General features: G+C 36.0%; 2 protein-coding genes across 2 annotated transcripts; one reads left to right on the top strand and one right to left on the bottom strand.

Annotated features, from left to right (window-relative positions):
• Window positions 1-4,997: 4,997 nt before the first annotated feature.
• Window positions 4,998-6,460, bottom strand: LOC131040952 (feruloyl CoA ortho-hydroxylase F6H1-2-like). Its single transcript, XM_057973919.2, has 4 exons — window positions 6,194-6,460; window positions 5,869-6,110; window positions 5,462-5,774; window positions 4,998-5,376 (listed from the first exon to the last, which is right to left on the bottom strand). Exons 1-4 carry the CDS (start codon window positions 6,434-6,436, stop codon window positions 5,128-5,130), a joined length of 1,047 nt encoding a protein of 348 aa, XP_057829902.2. The 5' UTR covers window positions 6,437-6,460; the 3' UTR covers window positions 4,998-5,127.
• A 5,173-nt stretch (window positions 6,461-11,633) lies between these two features.
• Window positions 11,634-14,367, top strand: LOC131855756 (feruloyl CoA ortho-hydroxylase F6H1-2-like). The gene is made up of 4 exons (XM_059210769.1): window positions 11,634-12,066; window positions 12,957-13,201; window positions 13,296-13,608; window positions 13,696-14,367. The coding sequence occupies exons 1-4, from the start codon at window positions 11,818-11,820 to the stop codon at window positions 13,942-13,944; spliced, it is 1,056 nt and encodes a 351-aa protein (XP_059066752.1). The 5' UTR covers window positions 11,634-11,817; the 3' UTR covers window positions 13,945-14,367.
• Window positions 14,368-14,372: the final 5 nt, after the last annotated feature.

Here is a 14,372-nt window from a genome sequence, read left to right as displayed (position 1 = left end):
ACGTCTATAGTAAGTATCCCAAAGACACATCAAAACACCTCAGAATTGCGTGCAACTGAAACTACCTAGGCCAAATATCCACAAGATCCCTTAAATGTCATAGTTAGTCTTTGAGACAAAGGAGAAATAGGCTAATGAAAACATCATGCAAAGTGTGCTAGAAAGGGGACATTATAGCTTTTGGGGGATAGTTTTCATGTAAAATTATGTATCCTTGGTAGAGTCAGGGTTATCTTTAGAAGAGAATAGTCTCAAAAACTGAATAGAAAACTTCTTTCATAAAAGTATAGTCACTAGAAGTAACATCATCTACACTGATAAGGCAAATTATTTCTCTTTCTTGTTTATGTTTAATAATATTAAAAAAATATTCAGATCCTATATCCCCTTCATGGAGCCACATCATTCTAGCTATTACCTTAGCTCCTTCATCCTGGTAACTTTAGATTTCTTTGAGCAAGGGTTTAGTTTTGATAACTCTGGTCTGAACAACTAAGTTCCCAATGTTTCTCTAGAGATCTCCTTCAAATCCAATTAGCTTACCTTTTAAAAAAAACTTAATATTCCTCCCGTCCATAGGCTTCTTCTTCCCCCACAATAGATAATAGATTTCTCTGGAGAGAACCAAGAATGCCCTTGTTGTCCAGGGGAGAGCCCTTATTGAGTTTTTTAGAAATATCAGTAGTAAATTTAATCACTTGTTACTTATTTAGGTTACTGGAACCCACTCAAGACAAATCCAAACAACTCATTAGCCTCTTCCTCTTGTTGACATCTCTCTTTTTGAATCAAATCATTTCACTTGGACTCTCTCTTGGATCTCCTCTTGGAACTTTATTGCACTCTCTTTTACACTAAATCTTACACAATTTTCTCAAGATATACAACTTTCTCAAGCTCTGTACAACACTTCTTCAATATCTTTTTCTCTCTGTCTTCCTCAAGTCCTTTTAGGTGATATTATTGTTATATTTTCACTATTATTATTCTTTTGTTATTATATTGTACCTCTTTTATTATTGTACCCTTGACCCCCTTGGGTTTCTCACTTCCTTTTTCTTTCATTGTAGTTTATATTAGTTCTTAGATTAATAACACATTTTTTCATGACATTGTAGTTGCCAGCAACAATATGACCACTCCTAATGCTTCTCCCGCTCAAGCAGTGATTTTGAAAAATGCTTCTACAACGACCCACAATGGCTCTCCCACGTGTGGTTCCACTACTCTCCTCCTCCCTAGTGTGCCTAGTGGAGTTGGAGATGGCTTGCGTGCCCCCTCCCTTGAGGGTTATGTTGGTGGCTTGGTTGGTTGTGATGCTTGCACTACGGTAAAGAATCTGTTTGGCTTCGATGCTCCCATGCTTGACTCTTTGGGGTTGCTTCTTAGTCTGTTGTTGCTGATGTTGTGGGTGGTAAGGTCCCCCCAAACCTTCCTTTGCTAGTAGGCATAGCTTCATTCATGTGGTCAGATCTGTTGCCCAACCCTCCAAGGGTGTTCGTTCTCTTCCCTATGCCAAATCTTCCCTGGTGGTTTGTGGACAAAATGTGGTGGACAACATTGGGTTCTACCACTGTTGTGATTTAGTGTGCAGATTCTCTAGGCTTTGGTCTTCACTACCAAACCTCCACTGCTGGGTAAGTAAATCATGGAGGCCTTTGGTGGCTCATATTATTGATCTTTTTCCTTGTGTTAAAGGCTTTTTCATTAATTCCTTTACATCTTCGCCTGATCGGGATTTGGTTTTGGGAAAGTTGTGGACTTGGGGAGTGCACCCCCTGATGCAGAGTATCATGAAAAACCCTTCAAGAACCCCAAATCAACATGGAGTTTCAATCTCAACACAACATCTTCACTTGTATTAGAGGCATAATCTGATCATAATCATTATTCTACAGTCCAAAACAATATTAATATCAACCAACCAATACAATATCAAATCCATCATATCATTTTACAACCCTTTGAACATTAATCAAGACCAAAACAATGCATTATGCTGTCCCGGTTAATGACAGTTTGATATACCCATACTCAGTTATTAATAAAATTAAAACCTGAGTATATTTGGAAGATCTCTTCGGTGAGGCTGTAGAAAACTAGGTTTCTAAAACCATATCCAAAATTGAGAACGATCCAACGGTGCAATAAAAAGTAATTATCTCTGCACCGAGACCAATTTTGACTGTCATAAATCTGGAAAATGTATGCTTGCTGCCTGCTAGGGCATCATATTTCACAACAAATACTTAACCAAACTAAAACAATACCATACTAAAATGAACGCCCTTTGAGTATACTTTCATAATATGCAATTCATTAATTTTTCCAATTGTGAAATCATAAGATAAGTACAAACCCTTTCCAACAACTCCATTTAAGACAGTTTAAAATCAGTTTCCACCAAAATCTTCATAACTTCCACAAATATAAACAAAAATGCCTCAAAGCAAAGGGAAAAGAAAGATTATTCACATATCTTTCCAATAAGTATATTTATAGGTGTTAATAACATCATATGAGTTCATACCATACGCTGCAATGTGACTGTTCTCAGGAAGTATCAAATCTGCAATTAACAACTTTCACCAAAACTTCCATATCTTCTTCATTTCTAAACATAATAACTCCAAACCAAAAGGAAAAGAAAGGTAATAAATATATATAAATATCCATTATACATATACAAAGGTTTCTAGGACATACATGGTCGTACAAGGCCTGGAACCAACACAAAAACTGGAAAGCCAACCAAAATAACAATAGTAGAATGCACCAAAATGTATCCAAAATGTTCTCCTTTCTTCTCTATTCTTCCAATACCGATTTGGTTTGACAAATAAAACATATTTATAGACTCTTTGGTAGTTATAAACCATACAAATACCTTTATGACCCTTCATCTTCCATTTTACAACTTTATGTGCAATTTTTGCACTTTGACATTTTTGCAAATGTTGCACTTTTGCAATTTTCTTGCAACTTTGACACTTTTTCCTAATGACTCTCCAAATTGTAAAAACCTCATAAACATGTCCAAATAATCTATTTAATACCTTTTACATACTTGATAGCCTTCTCATGGCCTTTAATACAATTTTGACCATCTTGACCTATAAGGGCCTATATGGACAACTAGGACATAATCAGGACTTGCTTACATTTTTAGGCTTCCAAGCCTTACAAATCATTCCAAATGGATTCAAAATACATTATAAATAACCTTCAAATATCAATTATATTTCAAATGATGACTTTGACCATATATTTTCCTTACGCCATGGGTGCTCCTGCACCACCCCCTCTTTGTTAAGCCTTGGAAAACTTCCTTTAACCCTCTCACTGAACCACTTAATGTGCGTCCAGTTTGAGTTCGCTTTCCAAATCTCCCTCTTACTTTTTGGTAGCATTCTTGTTATGAGGCTATCAGTAACTCAATTGGCTGTTTCTTTAAGGTCAATGATGCTACGTCTTGAATGGACCACACTACCTTTGCCTGCATCTTAGTTGATATTGGCATATCCTCGCCTTTCCCGAGAGATGTGGTTCTCATGGTTGGGGATCGACCTTGGACACAATCGTTGGATTTTGAGGGCCTCCCCTTTCACTGCCAAAAATGTTTCTCTACAAGTCATTTTGCTTCAGACTACTCTATTTCATGCCACAAAGGTGCTTCTACTTGGTGGAAGGATGCTATTGCTGATCATTTGACCATCCATCCTGTTGACCTTGGTTCAAATAGCTCCTCTTGAGAGGCTGAGGTGCCTCTTATTGCCGTTGATGCTGCAATCGATACCACCTTGGTGGATTCAACTTCTGTTGCCTCTGATTTGCAGCTCTGCTCTACACCTATTGGTTTTGGTGCTGATGTTGCTTCTCTACGATAGCTTTCTATTCTGCAACAAACCCCTCTTGTTTCGCAGTAGCCAGCTGCTATCCTGCAACAACTTTCCGCTGGCTCTACTAATGGTTTCCAAGCAGGATCCTTACCGCTTGGTCATCCCCTTAATGGTCCCAATTGCAGTATCACTTGGACTGTTGTTTGTCATAGGCGGAAGGGGAAGTCTTCCCCACCCCCTCCTTGTCAAGGCTCAGGTGTCCTTACCCCTCCTTGAGTTGGGTCTGTGTTGTTGATGGTCTAACAAGTCTTTGTCTATTGTTCGATGTGGCTTGTTCCAGGCTTGCTCCGATGTGTTATTTTTTTTCTACCCGCGCGCTTTTCTTTTTGATAGTCTGACTATGTAAAGGGTCGTCACCCTAGTTAACGCCGATTCTTAATTAAAAAACACACATTGTTTTTCAATCTCTCAATCATGACTATTGCAGATGTAGAAATATCAAAGTAGGGTTCTGACTTGAAGACAAATCTCTAAAAAAACACTAATATTTTTCTCATTATTTACAAAAACAAATTTCTTTGGGTGAGGATATCTAACTTCTTGAGAATTGGGCCAATTGTTTCCTTAAAGTAAATGTTTAGGAACTCTTTAATTTTTTGGTTCACATAAACTACAACATGATGCACTAGCATTCTAGGCGACCTTTTTTTTATGTAATTTATTTCAATAAATTTTCTTTTAGTCTCCAATGAATAGCAATTTATTAGTTTCTCTTTCATTCTAGTTTTTTATGAATCTTTCCTTTAAAATATTTATATGATTGTAGATTTAATTTGTTAAACAATAGCAAACAATTGTAAACTAGTCTCAATCCTAATGTAAAAGTAGATAAGAACCATTTGATTAGTATATCTTACCTAAATCATCATTTTTCTTCTATTATAATAAGAAGAACATCATGTCATTTATCAGTCAATAATTTTAATTTTTTTAAAATATATTAAAAATCATGTTAATAACTCTTTAATTTTTTAAATAAGAGGAATATAATCATATAAAATATTTCTACTCAAAACAAATAGAATATTATTCATATACATACATACAGTACATAGAATTTTGTTTATTTATATTAAATTCTTCAACAATCCTCTCCAATCTAATTTTATGAATCATGTAAAACTCAAGCGGAGACAGCTATGGCTAAGGCGATATATAGAGAGGATCAAGACCAAGGCAAAATTACAATCCCACAAAAGCACAGACTCCATGGCTTCACAAGAATCCTTTAGCTGATCTTCGCAAAAGCTAAGTTATCATCCTTTCCAGAGTGAGACCTATTAAGAAAATACGCCACGTATTCCCCAAAAGTAAACGATTTATATTTTACTGGATTATCCTCGTTGATAAGCTCAGGAATGGGCTCTATTAAAGTGTCACTCTTGGGTGCAGAGAATAATGGAATGGAGATTCGAGTTTGACTGGAGCTAGGCACAGCACGGTGCTCTGCACTTTGAAATCTCCCATTGCTCAAAACCTGCAAGAGAGATTCAACTTCATTAAATTCGATCGGTGTGAAAGGTATGAGTGAAAATTAATATAAGAAATGTGGTTAAAAGCACCTGCAACATGTCGCCCACATTAATGACAAAAGCATTGCGAATGGGTTGTACTGCAACCCATCTGTCGTTATGGAAAACCTGCAGCCCTCCCACATCGTCTTGCAGAAGAACTGTGAGTAAACCCACGTCAGAATGGCTGCTCAAACCGAATGTCATATCGGGGTTTGGGCATGGCGGATAGTAATTCAAGACCACTCGCTCATAGCCCATCATCTTCTCTAAAATAGTAGGAATTCCAATGCTCTCTGACAACGCAGCAAGGACTTTTACCGCCACTTTTCTCACTTCACTCGCATATTCCAATCCAGCATCTCTGCACACAAATGGCAAAATGTATCCGTTATGGCAACAGATTGTCCTAAGCAAAAGAAAAAGAAAAAAAAAGGCACAGAGCACAGATTCTATACTGAATGACTGGAGGCCAACATTCAGCTGTTTGGGCATTAAGTTCTCCAATCATAAGCAGGAGAAAGTCCCTCCACTCCAGAATCCTTTCATCTTTTGCGGTGAAACTGGTCCCATATATAACAGGCTTCTGAGGGCCTTCTGCTTTGTATTTGGCTTTTTCCTCTTCTGGTTGCTCAAAGAAACGGTGATGAGCCTCCACCATTTTCTCCATTACTCTCTCCGGAATCCCATGATTTACCACCTGAACCAAAACATGATAAGACCCATTAATGATTTTTTACAATAGAAAAAATGAAGTGAGAGAGAGAAAGAGAAGAGACAAACCTGGAAGAAACCCCATTCCTCACAAGATTTAGTGATAGCACTGACAGTATCTTGTCTGTTTGGACCATCTAAGTCATGAAGATCTATCACAGGAATGCTCTCTGTATACACAGGAGTTGCTGTTGGGCGCTCATTCTCTGGCCGAACATAAGCATCTGGAATCTCCTTTATGCCGGTGTCTACTAAACTCTTGAGACTTCCTACCTCCGTGGGGCTAAACACTTTAGGCTGGGGAATAGCCATTTTAGTCTTCTTCGTCTGTGAACTGTGAAGCAAACCCAAAATAGTTTAATATGAAGCATTCGAAAGTGAGATAGAAAGAAGAAGCGTTTTAATGGTGATGTGGGGCTATCGTGCAGAAAGGATTACCACAAATCCAAACGTCCATAATGTGTGCATTGACAATTTTACAGTATATGGGCGTAAGCATCTTGTCAGGCGTGACTTTAGTAGCAAATTGGTAGTGCAGATTGAAAGGTCGGCAGCATCATTCTTCCATTGAATTCTTCAAACGATTGAAGTCAGCCACTTCTTAATCCTAATGAATTGGGTTTCAAATGCCTGCGCAAGCTGTGAATATTTTGTTCTACTTCTAGAAACGTTGAGGTTCAAGGTTATCAGGAGTCTTTCAATGACAAATGTTGAGTCGTAGTCATGTAACAAGTCCATCCATAAAATTCAAATGTTATGTCATTATATCTTAAATGGAAGACGACTTTATATGCTTAAAGATTTGAGAAAAAAAAGTGTTCATTACAGAAATAAATAAAATTATTATTTTTGAATAAGTGTCACATTTGTATTAATTAGAGAATACAACTATAAATATTAAAAATGGGTGGCTATACAATCACATCTCAAAAGTCATATGGGGTTGAGCTTAGAATAAAAGAAGTAAACAACAAAAATTTAAAAGTTGCTAAGTGGTAAAAGCAACAATAATAGCAAGAGGTGGTAGGTCCCAATCACCTAGCTTGCCCCATACATCACTGGGTTTAGAGTGACATCAAGAGGATCCCATCTCTCATCAACTTTGTCTTTATCTTTATTTTCATTATGGATTAGAGAAATAGCCAACACTAGTTAAGGAAACCGCTTAGAAGAATCAATTGATGACCATCCATGAACACCACTAGTAGGCCACCCAAGAGCACCACCAAAAGGCTACCTAGACACACCACCCGAAGGTGAGGCAAAGTAGAGATCCACCAAACAAGTTGTGATGTACTCTTGCGACCGCAGTCTTGATAACTAGCTAGGGGAAAAGCTTGGGCCAAGCAACTTGATTATCACGAGTTGAGAGACTCTTGCCTCTTTGGTGGTTGTGAGTAGGTAAGCAACCCTAGGAGGAGTAAGGAGATGGAGGAACTTTTACCATAATGTAAGGGGAATTCCCTTAACGATCAAGAAATTCTTGAATGTAAGCCACCTCCAAGACAATCTTGTTGGCTTGCACTTGGGTTTGTAACAATACATTAGAACAAATAATGGATTTAGAATATAATGAAACATGCAAAATTTATATCTTTCCAAATGTTGAAGAGTCTCCACCTTGAAAAAATGACAATTTGGTTGAATTTATTGAGGAATGTGAGGGTACTCCCCTAAAAGAGAGATATACCGCAAAAAAAGCTTCGATTAAGAAGGCTGAAAGAAATCACAAATCCAATTTTAAAGCTATTGACCTTGAGGAGAAAACTAGAAGATGTGTTTGAAAGACCAACTTCCCATAAAATGGGCAATGATGGTCTCAAATGCTCATATGAAGAAGCCTTGACCCCATAGACAAGCCTTGGAAAAGAATACACCGGATAAAGTGGGACAATTTGGGGTCCAAAACAACTAACAAGATATTGCTACATATATATTGCCAAATTGAGACTGATGATTGCAAATTATGCCATCTTAGGTTTAAACTGGGCACCATATGTAAATGTAGAAAAATCCTATGGTAGCCAAGACACAACTTGGAATTGTGAAAGTAGTGTTTGGATCCCACTTCCAATCTTTCCACCATGATCTGGAGGAGTGAATAACAAATTTGTGATCTGTATTAGTAGGAATGGCCCATATAACAACTTTAAAAGTCTCACAGTTTGAACAAGAAACATGAAATTTTACCTTACACTCATCCCAAGACAAAAGACTCCGAATTTATAGAGAATAAACACAATAGGAACTAGATACCTTTCTTGTGAAATCACAAAGCCCTCACCCTTGGCAAGTGAGCCAAAGGTTGACCTTGATATTGCAAAATTGAGGACCACCAAATATTATATTGAATAAGGTAGAGGCCATTTGTGAAAGCAAATTCCATTGCAATGAAGCCAAGATTTAACAACTTCCAAGCATTGCCGAATTATTTTGGCCACAAAAGTGCCCTAGATGTGAACCACATCCTTCACAATGAGAAGGATTTGAAAACTAATCCTCTTCTAGACAAACAAATAAATAGAGTAACTAGAAGAAATGCATTGCAAAAGAAAAGTCTTCTAGGCTTCATTTCCAATAAGGGCACAAATGATCCCTTTGACACATAGGGCTAGCCCTTGATTTTGACTAGATAATAACCCCAACATTCTAGAATCACAAGGGTGCCAATAAAAATTCAAAGCAACTTTATGTACAAACCCTTGTAGTCATTGTGAGAAACACAAAAAATATAAAAGAAGATTCTCTAATTCTAGATATAATTCTTTAGAAGGATCTCAACAAGAGGAATAACAAACATAGGTGATCATAGCAATTTGGGAACAAACTTAAAACTAGATTGCTAAGGAAAGAGGCTTCAAAAGCTAGTAAGAAACCTTCCTTTCAATTTTGGAGAGATCAACACGCCACATGGTCATTGAAGAAGCCTAAAAAGTGAAGGGAATGCCCAAAACCTGAAGAATTCACCATGATCAATCTATTTCTAGCCAAAGGCTTGAAGCCACAAAGGCATGGGGAGAATAGATTGATGGTAACATTGAGTCTTGTGCCATTGAATGGCTAAATCCAATGCTTGGCATAAGGTATCCAAACAATTGAGAGTCACCTTGATATTTTGCTCCTCTTTAATGAGGGCGAGAAAAGAATCATCAACAAAATGCCCATTGACAAGTTTGGCTGATGAATCAAACAGGGGAATGCCTCAAACTAGCCCATGATAAATAAAGTGGGTTATAAGATAACCAAAGATTTTAGTAACAAGAACAGAAAATGAGGGGGCAAGATGACAACCTTGGCGAATAGAGTGAAAAAGCCCAAATTCATGAGGCTTGCGACCATTTATGATAATGAAAATGGATCCATTTAAAAAAATAATGCTAATAGATTGAATGAAGTGATGTCCAAACCCCAAAACTTGAACCATGACAAGAAATAAGGGCCATTTAGTACAATCATATCCTTAGAAAAATCAAATTTTAAGAAAAGGGTCTTCTGTTGAGAGAATCAAGCCCATTCCATGCCTTCCCACACAACAATAATACTATCCAAAATATATTTGAATTTTATGAAACTCATATGTTTAGGGAAAACATTATGGGGAAGATGGTGGTGGAATTTCAAAATTAAATCTTTGGCATCCAAAACCACCAAACAAGGCATCCAAAGAAGGCTATTCATTCCAAATATATCAAACCCTTAGATCGCCTCAACGAAATGCAAAAGTACACTAGTTTTGGCTCCAATACTTTCCCTTTAATTTGGGTACCAAAAACTGGAGGATAAATGTTATATTAAATGCAATATAGATGATGAAATACCAAGAGGCACCTATTGCCTCTTCCAAGCTCCCACTTGGAGAAGCCCAAAGTTCACTCATTTATCCACTTCTAATGTTATTAATTATCCCATTCTAGGCATCCACATGTGACATAAACAATATAAAATAATTGTGTTCACAACCCACATTTATCATTGCTAGTGAAACCCATCACCCTTATGAATGTATTACAAACAATTTAGTGAGAATAAATATTAGAAATTATTTTCTCAATACACCCTAAGTGCCTTAAGAAACTTTCCAAGGATGTTGAAACCATGCAATATGACATAGCAATTACAAGGTAGATGAAACTTTAATCCTTACCAAATGAGTCAAGAACATCACCTACTTAGAGTTTTGATTGATCACATTGAATTGGTTGAATTGAAACAACTCTAGTTCTACAAAGCTTTGAAGAGGTAGAGAAAAATTATATTTTTTTGACAAACCAAGTTTGGATACACATAGGAATGAGAAATGTGGGTTGAATCTATCAAAATTTGTAGTTATAGGTTATTTTGAATCTCTAGAGGTTTCAAATCATTTAAAAGTACAGACCATTTATAGGAAAAGTGATAAAATTACATCCTTGATGCAATTAAAAACCTTTAAAATTATAGTTTGTATAACTATCACTATGGAGAAGAGGTAGGTGAGAAATCAAATTCATATGAGATTACCATTTTGTGGGAATTCATAGAGAAGTGAACAAGATTTTGAAACAAATGGAAGTACTTTTGCTTACTCTATAATTATACAAACTTACATTATGATCCTTTTCAATATTTCATCAACTTGTACAAAAAGAATGTAGAAGTGGATCGAACTTTTGTTCTTAATTGAGAAACTGAGTTTTTGATTCTATAGATCAAAACTTTGTAAAACTAAATTTACAAAGAAATGAATATTTAGACCCCTCAAAAGATGTTCTATAGAAGATATTGGAATGGTAAGACACAGAAGGAAAACAAAATGATGTCTAATAGAAAGTTGCAATCTTACTACATCCTCTTACTAGTAGCTTTGAAAAATTAATAAAACAAACAAAACTTTTATATAGAATGTAAAGACATTAGTATGTAGAGAACAAACACATAATGTTTGGTATGTAGTTGAATGTTTTACAAACTTCACAATAAGACATTTTGAATATTAAACTATCCAAGAATAATTTTGTAGAGGGGTCCCACACATCTAGAGGTAGAACAAGTTTGGAAGTTCGATATTGACCTAAAAGTCTGCAAAATTAACAATACTTCAGATTTTACTAGTACTTTTACCTTGAAGCCACTTTGCAAATGACTTCGCCATTCAAGCAGATTGAATGCTAATCATCATTTGACTTTAAAACAATCCCAAGACCAAGAAGAGGAAAAAGAACTCAAAAAGAAAAAAATAAGATGTAACTTGTATGAAAATTGAAATTCCAATAAATTTCAAATATAGATTATTTTTTAAATCAATTTATGTATTTATTTTTCCAAATCCAACTTTGAGAGCTAAGACTTTTATTATTATAAACTAAATTTTGTGTGATGTGTAGTTATTCCCCACACAATTTGTGACACTATATTTTTTAACAGAGAGGCCATATTTGTTTTAGCTTAATACAAATATTTAAGTAGGAATTTGCCTCTTAAAAAGGCCACATTAATTGTGTTTAACTTCAATTGAGGGAGAAGATTCAGCAACTCCCATTTAGCAAAAGTAAACAACTTAGAAAGGAAAATGCCAACAGCAAATTTCAATGTGGAAGGCATTTAATCGTAATAAATACAAAAATGGGAATGTTCAAAGATATAAATAGCACAGGCATGCTAGCTTTTCTTGTAAGCAGCCTCTGTTTTTGTTCAGACAGTTCAAAAGAAAAGCAATGTCTAGGATGGAATTCAATGTTCAACTTCAATCAGAAGCTGTTAGTAGAAGCGTAAAGAATTTAGTTGACGTTGGCCTCCAGAAAGTTCCAGAGGCTTATATTCGTCCAGAAAATGAGCGCCCAACAGCCTCTCCAGTTTACTCAGAAAGCATTCCCGTCATAGATCTCCATGGCTTTGATGACCACAACCAATCAACTGTAATCAATGCCATGAGCAAAGCATGCGAAGAATGGGGATTCTTTCAGGTTTCTCTCTTCCTGATCTTTCTTTTTCACACAGTAGATTACATGCATTCTGATAAAGATTATATAATGTTATCTATATGTTTTTCAATGATGTTTTGGATCACTTTCTGATGATAATAGATTGTATAGTGTTATCTATATGTTTTTCAATCGATATTTTGAATCACTTTCTTATTTCTGATGATGATAAATTGTATAGTGTTTTTTTTTTTCAATAAAAGTGGATTATTCCACTAAACTTTTTTATTAATATTTTTTATTTTTTACACAGGATTCAAAGAGCATACCAGAGGAAAGACCCCTGGGAAGAAAACCTCCGGTCACAGCTCATAAAATAAACCTGTAGTATCTAACGGAACAATTTATACACCCCACCCAAAACCACATACAAAATGCGGTCACAAACACATATAATATCAGTTTTGCATAGAGCCCATATGACAATTTGCGAAAAAAACCCATTGGATAATTTTCAAATGTAGACTCCATAGCTGCTATCAATAGAAGAAGACAAAATTTTCCAAAGCCTTGTGCCAAATCACTCTTTTCTTTCTGATGACAATAGATTGTATAGTGTTATCTATATGTTTTTAAATCGATGTTTCAAACCACTTTATTCTTTCTCGTGAAAATAGATTGTATAGTGTTACCTATATGTTTTTCAATCGATATTTTGAATTACTTTTTTTTTTCATGATAATAGATTGTATAATGTTATCTATATGTTTTTCAATCAATGTTTTGAATCACTTTCTTCTTTCTGATAATGAATCATTAAATATGATTGATAATGTGGATTGAAAAATATACACAGTTTAAACCCCCAAAGAAAACATTTCTAACATCTGTTTTCACATTCAAATTCAAATTGTAATAATGTTTTGATTCAGGTGATCAATCATGGGGTTCCAGAGGGGGTGATAGAGAGAATGGTGAAGGCCCACCACATGTTTTTGGAGCAGCCAGAAGAGGAAAAGTCCAAGTACAAAGCTGAAGGCCATGAGAAGCCTGTTTTATATGGAACTGGCTTCACTGCGAAAGGCCAAAAGGTTCTGGAATGGAGGGACTTTCTCATGTTTATCGTTGCAGGAACTATTGATGCCCAAACACTCCAGCATTGGCCTCCAGTCATTCGGTAAGCAATACCTGACAACTTTGAAAAAACAATACTGTCATTATCATACTGGTAATCGGATGATTTGTATTATAATGTAAACTTTGGTGTGCAGAGACTCAGCTTTAGAATTCGTGACTGAAGTGAGAAAGCTGGCAATAAAGCTTCTTTCTGGTCTGTCAGAATGTCTTGGAATACCCGATATTTTACAGAGCGTAATGGGCTATGAGCGACTACTCTTGAATTACCATCCTCCATGTCCTAACCCAGATATGACATTTGGTTTGAGTGGGCATTCTGATGTGGGTTTAATCACAGTTCTTCTGCAAGATGATGTAGGAGGTCTTCAAGTATCACATAACGGCAGATGGGTTGCAGTACAGCCAATTTCCAATGCTTTTGTGATTAATGTGGGAGATGCCTTGCAGGTACTATATACTACATACTATAGCCAATTATTAATCAGTAAAATTGATATACTATATGCTAGATGACTGACCTGAAATTCATGGCAGGTGTTAAGCAATGGAAGGTTTCAGAGCATAGAGCATCGTGTTGTACCCAATTATAATCAAGCTCGAATATCCATTCCATTGTTTTGTGCTCCTGCCAACTCCACCATAATTAATCCTATCCCTGAGCTCATCAATGAGCACAACCCTTCTAAATATAGATCATTTACATTCGGGGACTATGTGGCCTATTTTCATAATCGACCTCATTCAGGAAAGGCTGATAATTTGGCTTTTGCAAGACTGGACTAGATGTGTAATCACACAGAACCACGACTGTTATTCCGTTTTCATAGAATTATTTAGCATGAGAGAACAAAAGGCTATATTAAATGTCTATTAGATCTCTTCATAGGTTGAAAGTTAATGAACAATATTGAGTTCAGTGTTGTCTAATTCTTTAATTAGTAGGTTCCATATAAGGTGGTTCTATATATTTATCAAGAGTATGGAAATAGTTTTCTGTTATCTTGTTCATTAGTTCCTGCCTGCAGGAAACTATAGCAGAGGCTATTTTCGTTAACCCCTTATTAATCTGAGCCAAAACAACCAATCATATTTTTTTTTGTTGCAAAGATTTTCATGTTTCCTTGGTTCTGCCCGGAAAAGATGCAAATTATTTAGGCTAATTTTTATCCTCAAGTTTTTTGGCATTGACATATTGGATACATTGGCGGTTT

This window comes from Cryptomeria japonica, chromosome 8 (assembly GCF_030272615.1).
Source record: "Cryptomeria japonica chromosome 8, Sugi_1.0, whole genome shotgun sequence".
Classification (NCBI taxonomy): domain Eukaryota; kingdom Viridiplantae; phylum Streptophyta; class Pinopsida; order Cupressales; family Cupressaceae; genus Cryptomeria; species Cryptomeria japonica.
This window is presented reverse-complemented; position numbering and strand designations above follow the sequence as displayed.

Bases quoted from the DNA above. Each gene is read 5' to 3' on its own strand.
- LOC131040952 (XM_057973919.2), bottom strand. From the start codon at position 6,436: ATGGCTATTCCCCAGCCTAAAGTGTTTAGCCCCACGGAGGTAGGAAGT. The intron at 6,111-6,193 runs GTTTGTCTCTTC...GTTTTGGTTCAG, and splicing joins AGGAATGGGGTTTCTTCCAG to GTGGTAAATCATGGGATTCC. The intron at 5,377-5,461 runs GTGCTTTTAACC...TCTCTCTTGCAG, and splicing joins ATGTGGGCGACATGTTGCAG to GTTTTGAGCAATGGGAGATT.
- LOC131855756 (XM_059210769.1), top strand. From the start codon at position 11,818: ATGTCTAGGATGGAATTCAATGTTCAACTTCAATCAGAAGCTGTTAGT. The intron at 13,202-13,295 runs GTAAGCAATACC...TTTGGTGTGCAG, and splicing joins CATTGGCCTCCAGTCATTCG to AGACTCAGCTTTAGAATTCG. The intron at 13,609-13,695 runs GTACTATATACT...AATTCATGGCAG, and splicing joins ATGTGGGAGATGCCTTGCAG to GTGTTAAGCAATGGAAGGTT.